General features: G+C 47.7%; 3 protein-coding genes across 9 annotated transcripts in view; 1 reads left to right on the top strand and 2 right to left on the bottom strand.

Annotated features, from left to right (window-relative positions):
- Positions 1 to 740, bottom strand: part of PFDN2 (prefoldin subunit 2) — a 20949-nt gene extending 20209 nt beyond the window's left edge. Inside the window, exon 1 of the mRNA XM_003785782.3 lies at positions 588 to 740. Within this exon, the coding sequence (XP_003785830.1) occupies positions 588 to 662 (75 nt within the window). The 5' untranslated portion in view covers positions 663 to 740. The remainder of the gene's footprint in view (positions 1 to 587) is intronic.
- NIT1 (nitrilase 1) lies at positions 716 to 3747 on the top strand. 6 transcript variants are annotated; one of them, XM_003785780.3, is made up of 7 exons: positions 716 to 814; positions 1391 to 1489; positions 1744 to 1998; positions 2104 to 2207; positions 2416 to 2549; positions 2706 to 2831; positions 3077 to 3747. In XM_003785780.3, coding segments are annotated over exons 1-7 (987 nt in total). In that variant the 5' UTR covers positions 716 to 812; the 3' UTR covers positions 3344 to 3747. The 6 variants fall into 6 exon arrangements, with proteins under 6 accessions (XP_003785828.1, XP_012658112.1, XP_023366504.1 ...); XM_012802658.2 differs by having other exon boundaries at positions 741 to 845; XM_023510736.1 differs by having other exon boundaries at positions 742 to 845; positions 1711 to 1998; positions 3077 to 3623.
- Positions 3748 to 3901: 154 nt separating this feature from the next.
- The window catches only part of DEDD (death effector domain containing), a 13326-nt gene continuing 9345 nt past the window's right edge, over positions 3902 to 7882 (bottom strand). For both annotated transcript variants that reach the window (XM_003785779.2, XM_012802659.2), the window contains 4 exons: positions 6415 to 6803; positions 6105 to 6212; positions 5649 to 5795; positions 3902 to 5108 (listed from right to left, as the gene is read on the bottom strand). In XM_003785779.2, coding sequence (XP_003785827.1) covers positions 4732 to 5108; positions 5649 to 5795; positions 6105 to 6212; positions 6415 to 6739 — 957 coding nt within the window. In that variant the 5' untranslated portion in view covers positions 6740 to 6803 and the 3' untranslated portion in view covers positions 3902 to 4731. The remainder of the gene's footprint in view (positions 5109 to 5648; positions 5796 to 6104; positions 6213 to 6414; positions 6804 to 7882) is intronic.

The raw sequence follows: 7882 nt of genomic DNA, 5'->3' as shown, positions 1-7882 counted from the left end.
TCTACTGAGGGCGACAAAGTGAGACTCTGTCTCTAAAAAAGAAAGAAAGAAAGAAAGAAATTCAAGGAACTCCTGAATCAAAACAGTATACAACTGGACTGTTTGAATATGTGAGTCACGTGGCTCTGCAGCATGTGGGCGATTCTCAACGTGGGTTCAGGGTCAGGTAACAGACTATACAACCAGCCCCTTAACTAATCCTCTGGGATTAATTTCCTGCTGCCTTGCGCAGCCACATCCTGTTCGAGGGGTGGGGTGGATAGTGTAGAGGAGAGATGGGAAGGCGACCACCATCTGCCCTCAGACCTGTGTATCCTTCCACACCCTGAATCTCTGAGCTGTCCTATCTTCCAGGCTCACTCAGTATCAGGGAGGATACTGAGTACTCAGGAAGGCGTGGCTCTCACCTACCCAACCGCCTACTCTCTCCCTGGGGGCTCGTCTACCTTCTCCAAGTACCCTCTCCTCCATAGGTAGCCACGCAAATGTAGGGCTGGAGTAAAGATCTCCATAAACTTCAGGCTCTCACTCATCGCATCGACTCCGGAGCTAGCCAGGTGCCCTCCTTCGTGCTCTCGGCTTCTCACCTGTTCGGCCGACACCGCCCCCTTCCCCGCGCCGCTCCCGCTGCTCTTGCCGGCGCGACCGCTGTTCTCCGCCATCTTTGCCGCCTGCTGGGTTTCCGGCCTGCGCAGTTCTGCCCTCCGCCTGCGTCACGTCCGGTCTGGAAGATACCACCCACTTGCTGCGGCGCACTTGGCTCACGGCTGCTTTTCGGATCGGATCCTTCGAATGGTTTTGGCTGTATCTTCATGTAGGACCTACTGCCTATCCTGCCGGCCGCGGTGAATTCCACCTGCGGTGCCTTAACTTGTGCACCTGAAATGCTGCCCCTGCACGAGGCCGGGAAGGACGGGCTAACTGGAGGGTGGGGGTGCGGGTTGGGATCTGGGTTCCTGTGCCTCCTGCCCACCTTGGTGGGGGAGGTGGAAGACGAGGGAAAGTGAACTTTTCAGAGATTCTGGTGTAAGGGGGCAGATATGCTTCGAGTCAGTAAAGCTGTGCACAGTCAAGAAGAGAGGCTTGGGAAAACCAAGGAAGTTTCCCAGAGATGACATTTGAACTGCGGAAACGTTGGCAGGGGAAAGGCACTTCACATTAATGTGAGATCACTGGAAGTTGAGGCGTTCAGGCGCCAGAGCCTCTTCCTCCATCTTCCTACTTAATGATCCTTTCTTCTAGCCCATAATTATAGTAAACAGTACAGTGTTTTTGAAGACTTGGGCGTTTTTACTGGCAGGGCCCCGATTCAGCTTCACGATATGTAAGGAGAAGTCAGAGAATCCTAGAAAGGGAGGGGATTGGTGTCCTGATTTCTCACCTTCCTCAGGCTGGGATTCATCACCAGGGCTCCTCACCAACTTCTGTCCCTTCTTCTGTGTCCTGGACTCCGGATACCTCGACTCTCAGTACATTGTGCTCAGCCCAGGTAACATGTTTCTTTGTATCCTCAGTGCCTGGCACATAGTGGATGCTCAATAAATGTTTGTTCATAGATAATGAGAGACACGGATGTCAGCCATCCATGGAACATTTGATGAGCCCCACTAGCCCTGGGTCAGGGTGCCCTGTAAGAGCAAAATCAAGAGTCCAGACTTCTTGCCTACCCATTGAGCTTCTTACCATTAAACTTGAGTTTCCCTGTGCTAGGAAATCGGAGAATCCTGCCTGTGGCGTTCACAGGCCCAGAGCCATGGCTAGCTCCTCTTCGTCCTGGGAACTGCCCCTGGTGGCTGTGTGCCAGGTAACATCCACACCAGACAAGCAACAGAACTTTAAAGTATGTGCTGAGCTGGTTCGAGAAGCTGCCAGACTGGGTGCTTGCCTGGCTTTCCTACCTGAGGCATTTGACTTCATTGCACGGGACCCTGCAGAGACGCTGCACCTGTCTGAGCCACTGGGTGGGACCCTTTTGGGAGAATATACCCAGCTTGCCAGGTATCAGGGGAAGGGGGAGGGAGAGGTAGAATCTTTGTTGGTTAATGTCCTTGGATTGCCAGTTATGATGGTAGAGAAGAGTTGTCCAGTGTCCCCTCCCCTTAGGGAATGTGGACTCTGGCTGTCCTTGGGTGGTTTCCATGAGCGTGGCCAAGACTGGGAGCAGACTCAGAAAATCTACAATTGTCATGTACTTCTGAATAGCAAGGGTGAGACTTTGTAACCCTTCAGCCTGCCTCTTCCCAAGCTCTTCTGCCTAAACTTAGATTCTCCAGAATTTTCTCTTATTTTTTTCCTTATTCCAAGGTTTTAGGGGAATTTGTACTTCTGTTTCTAGCCATAAGCTCTCTCCTCCTTTGCGAAGAGAGAAGCTAAGCTGGGCATCAGCATTGAGTATTCCTTCTCTTCTTACTCTAGGATCAGTAGTGGCCACTTACAGGAAGACACATTTGTGTGATGTAGAGATTCCAGGGCAGGGGCCTATGCGCGAAAGCAACTCTACCATGCCTGGGCCCTCTCTTGAGTCACCAGTCGACACACCAGCAGGCAAGGTGGGAGTTGTGAGAGTATGAAGGTGGGAGAGGAAAATGAGGGACAAGAATAGGAATAAAGTGGTAGTAAAGGATAGAAAGCCCTAAGGAGTGGGATAATGGGGTGTGACTAGATCCTATGACAAACAGGACAGGAAAGGCTGTTTTTCATTCCAGATTGGTCTAGCTATCTGCTATGACATGCGATTCCCTGAACTCTCTCTGTCATTGGCTCAAGCTGGAGCAGAAATACTTACCTACCCTTCAGCTTTTGGATCTGTTACAGGCCCAGCCCATTGGGAGGTAAGAAGATACCTCTTCAAAACACAAGTGCTTTTTTACCTCATTCTCCTCCTTTAGCCCCACCAGTTAAAAGATTTTCTTCTCCTTCCTACCTGCTAGGAAAATTCACTCCCCAAATAGTTGTCTCTCATGTGTTACAGAATAGTTAATACAGTAAATCATTCCTAGGCTATTATCTGAATGGTCAGAGTGGGTAGACTGGCCTGTTATGTCCCTGCACGCTGCCACACACATCTCATCTCCAGGTATTGTTGCGGGCCCGTGCCATTGAAACCCAGTGTTATGTAGTGGCAGCTGCACAGTGTGGACGCCACCATGAGAAGAGAGCAAGTTATGGCCAGAGCATGGTGGTAGACCCCTGGGGAACAGTGGTGGCCCGCTGCTCTGAGGGGCCAGGTCTCTGCCTTGCCCGGATCGACCTCAACTATCTGCGACAGTTGCGCCAACACTTGCCTGTATTCCAGCACCGCAGGCCTGATCTCTATGGCAATCTAGGCCACCTGCCGTCTTAAGACTTTTAACATCTGTGAGTTGAGACCCCATGTTAGCTGGCGTTGCTGTGTCTTTAGAGACTGGACCCAGGCAGAGCTCCCCTCACTTGGAGAACCTTGACTTTTGATGGAACACAGGCTTGGCTTATTGGGAAAGAAGAAACTTTCACCTGAGCTCAGATTTCAGTTTCAGAAAGGTGGAATTTTTATATAGTCATTGTTTATTTCATGAAAACTGAAGTTATGCTGAGGGCTGAGCAGCACTGGCATTGAAAAAATATATAATCATCATAAAGTCTGAGTCTGGACATCTCCTTTGGGAACTGGAAGGGGAGGTGGTATTGTACCAGCTGGGCTAGGCTCCAGTTCTAGGCCTCCTGGCTCATTCAATAGGCCTCCCTACCTAAACAAAAGTGCAACACTCAGTGCATCTTCCAGCCCCCCTTCTCCCAAGCATGGGAATGGGAGAAGGGGTAAAGGAAGGAGGAGGAAAAAAAAAAAGTTGATACTGAATTACTTCATTTTCACCTATGATGATGCCCTTAGCCCAAGCCAAAAGAAAGCAAAGGGGGAAAGGGCTGCAGGGTATATTATTTATTTTCACTTGAACATGAAGGAAAGTATCACACTCCCCCTTCCCCTTTACAGGGGGAGTGTATTTTAATCAGCAACCTCTTCTCCATCCACCCTGTGTTTCGTGTGTACGTGCACACACACCACAGATGGGAGGGGTGACTAGGCTGACCCAGTCCTCTTAATGGTTTCTCTCTTGAAGAGGGTTTGACAAATGGGAAAAAGGAAGGAGCCATATCAGGCATAGGTTTCAAGCCATGGAATGGAGGAAAGAAGGCAAAGAGGAGCAGCACCAGAGGCCAGGAGAGAGTGGAAAGGGCCACAGCTTGTGTTTTTTAAAAATTCTATAATTTGGAAGAGGGTAGTAATTTCCAAAATACACTTCAGAGTCCCAACTTCCACATAGCTCCCTTACTCACAAGCCCTTTGGTTTTTTAGACAAAATTTAAGAGCCCTCATAAAGCCAGAAGTATTGATAACCCCTCAATGCACCCAAAAGCAGTGTTCACTCCAATCCCTCACAAAGACTATGTTGTATAGACTTTGTTTCTCCCTATACATTTCTCTTACGGCTCAGTGGGAAGGTGGCTGTGGAGACACACATTCAGGGATAAGGGGAAAAGGGAAACAAAGGGGAGGCCCAGGCACGTGGGTGCAGGGAGGGGTAGGGAACACCACTTCCACTTTTCCTTTGTATAGTCCTGTAAAAAAAAAAAAAAAAAAAAAAGGCAGGGATGTGATTCGTTGGAAGGGTAGAGAACAAACCCCAGAACGGTATGTAAGCTCCAGAGGTGGGTAGTGCGAACAGTCCCCAGAGAAGTGAGAAGGGAAAGAGGTCAGGGCAATGCTTGCAGCATCAAGTTCCTCAGGAGTTTCTGTCGGCCCAGCTCATAGTCCTCCTCATCCACATTGACCAGCAGTTTGATGGCTTCATGGCCCACAGCTTGCTTGAGGGAGTCTGTGATGAAGACACCTTTAAGTGCCTCTAGTAATGAGCCATTGATGTAGTCGCGCCAGAATGCGTCGAGGTAGGTGAGCTCAGAGAACTTGATGTCACAGATAATGGAGCCCAGGTCCCGGGACTTGAGGATGGTGTTGGCCTGGTTAAAGCGCTCAAACTGGCGCTCAAGTGGGTCCTGCTTGTTAGAGAAGACATTGCCCTGCAGAGCAGTCTCGTGTTGGCAGTATTCAGCCCGAACCCGCAGTCTGATGTCTATGGGAAAAAGATGTAGAGAAAAAAGGTTACAGTGAGAAATGAGTTACAACCCAAGTTAGAAAAACTAAAAAGAACAGCAGAGTAGGAAAGTAAGGGATATCACCTGACAGCTTCCCTACCTTTTCCCCAGGACTAGTTGTTTCTACATATCTTTGAAATCCCTACCTGAATGTAGGAGGTGCCCTTAAATGAGAAATACCCATGTAATAAATACTGTTCCCAACTCACAAGCTGCACCTTGCTTATAGGAGATATTTCTAACTAGGCACACAAGTTCATTTTAATACTGTCTTGATTTGGTTCATCCTACAATAAGGACATCATAGTGGCATTCCTTTGCCTCTTGTATTAACTAAAAAGAGTTGAAATGTACCCTGCCATGCACATAAAGAAGAGTTCACCTGCCAGAAAGACTAAACCATTCAGCCTCACTCTGCAACGGCAAAGTAAGCCTTGCACTGAATAACAAACTGCTCTGCAGTTCTTTTTGTTTCCCCTTAAATCTGTTCCATCTCTGGAACCCCTGAACTTCCTCACCACATGTCTGCTTTTCCTTGGGATCTGGTGTCACTGACTTCCGGCGTTTTCGCTGGCTCTCAAGTGTGGCTCTCCCTCGAGCTGGCCGCTTGCTACACATCTGAGGACCCGAAGTGGGGCAGCACACCACAGGATAGTGAGGAGGCACTGACGAGAAGTTTTAAAAGAGAAGAAAACACAGTAGGGTAAAAGCAGAAATTCAAACCCTTCTCTTGGAATGAAGAAGGAATCATTTAGACTGAGCACTAAAAGCAGCATCAATAACGTGACCTGAAAGGAAGACAATGCGAGCAAATACAGGACCTATGTGAAGCGCTAACACCTTACCTGATTTTTTTCCAGGGCTAGATGTGGGGAGACAACATCCTTTCATTTAAGCTGGCAAAGCTGGAATATGATAGGATCCATGTCCTCTTACTTGATAATGGAAATTAGAGGGAGTTAATACTTTCTCACCTGTTTTAGGGGACTGAGGAGGCCTCGGTTCTGGATCACTGAGGGCTCTGGGGGTCACATAGCGAATTGATGTCTCCTCCAGATACTTGTCTACAAGATCAGGGCACACTGTAGGGGGAGAAGGAGTCCTTCAGGAAAAGATACACCCTTCCCTTCTCCCAGTCCAAACCTCCAATGGGCCTTGTAACTTACTCTACTAGGTATTTGCCAGGGTCAATGCCTCCTCTCCCTCCAGGCTCTATGCTGCTCATTCCTGACCTCCCACAACTCTTCCCATATTCCAGTGTCCCCAACCCCAATACACCCTCACCAGCCCGTCTCCTCTTGAGGGTGACATAGGGCAGCAGGTCATGGCGAGTGATGATGCGCAGCAGCTGCAGCACCTGGCGAAAGTTACTCTCATCACAGCGGCCCTGGCGCTCCAGCGCCAACAAGAAGTCACGTCCATTTCGAATAAGTCCACGCTCGTGGTCATCAATGACATCAACAAAAAGGAAGGAAAGCACACGCACATCTCTGTGTGTCAGATGGGTGCCCACGATGTCAAACATGCGGTGCAGGCTGTACAGACCATGCTCCTGTTCACCATGTTCTTCTGGCCACACCTGGCTTGCCCGCCGCTTTAGGCCCGCCATGGTGGAGGCTCAGGTACGCAATGCTTTCCAGAATCCCTGGTCAGCAGCTGTAATTCCCACTGTACTGTAAGGACAGGGAAAGAACCTGTGAGCCACTCTAATGGCAGGAACTAGTCTTATTCATCTCTATATTCTCAGTACCTAACACAATACCTGGAACAGTATGGTGCTTTCTTAGTACATGCTTATTAAATTGAAAAAGTTATTTTTGTTGTTGTTGATTTTTTTTTGGAGACGGAGTCTCACTATGTCACCCTCAATAGAGTGCAGTAGCATCATAGCTCACAGCAACCTCAAACTCTTGGACTTAAGCAATTCTCTTGCTTCAGTCTCCCAGGTAGCTGGGACTACAGGTGCCCACCACAACCGGCTATTTTTTTGTTTTGTTATTCTATTATTGTATATTATTGTTTAGCTGGCCCAGGCTGGGTTGGAACCTGCCAGCCTAGGTATATGTGGCCAGCACCCTACCTACTGAGCTACGAGCGCCACCCTGAAAAACTTATTTGTTAAAAAGTAAACTCTCGAGTTATCCATCCCCAGCAGATGCTGCCCAAAGACTTAGGCCCTACTGGAGAAATATAGCCACTTCCTCTAAATGAGAATTTTACGTGTGATTTTAGTATTATGTATTTGGCAAAAGTTGCTTGTAGATATTATCCTGATTATTCCTCTTGCTTCCAAAACAACTGCTTTTGGTCTCTTGAAAACTGTTCCCTCTACCCCCTAACCAGTTCACCTCTTAAATATGGACAAAATTGAGAAGTAGAGAAATTCACTTTTTTTAAAAGTTAGTCAAGTGAAACAGTGGTAGTGGAGAAGGAACAAAGAAATCTGTAACTGGTTGTGATCAATTAATTATAAACACCACTGCCCTCATACCAGCCAAGAATTCACTCTTAACTCTAAGATGGAAGTTGTGTCAGATGACCTTGGGGACTGATAATAGGAAAACTGAAAATCTTTAGTTCTAACTGAGTTAGAACTCGGTTAAATTCTCACTATACCATTAACAAACTGTATTGCTGTATAATCTTAAGCAAGTCACTTAAAGTCTCAGTGCCCTCATCCATAAAATAGGGATATAAGAACTTACTCCTCAAAATTAAAAATCCAATGAGAAAATACATGCAAAATCACTTT

Source organism: Otolemur garnettii, unplaced genomic scaffold (assembly GCF_000181295.1).
Source record: "Otolemur garnettii isolate 467f Iridium unplaced genomic scaffold, OtoGar3 scaffold00016, whole genome shotgun sequence".
Lineage (NCBI taxonomy): Eukaryota > Metazoa > Chordata > Mammalia > Primates > Galagidae > Otolemur > Otolemur garnettii.
Note: the sequence above shows the minus strand (reverse complement) of the source record. Positions and strands in the feature narration are given on the sequence as shown.

Bases quoted from the DNA above. Each gene is read 5' to 3' on its own strand.
- NIT1 (XM_012802656.2), top strand. From the start codon at position 1,532: ATGCTCAATAAATGTTTGTTCATAGATAATGAGAGACACGGATGTCAG. The intron at 2,208-2,415 runs GTGAGACTTTGT...TTCTTACTCTAG, and splicing joins TGTACTTCTGAATAGCAAGG to GATCAGTAGTGGCCACTTAC. The intron at 2,550-2,705 runs GTGGGAGTTGTG...TTTTCATTCCAG, and splicing joins TCGACACACCAGCAGGCAAG to ATTGGTCTAGCTATCTGCTA.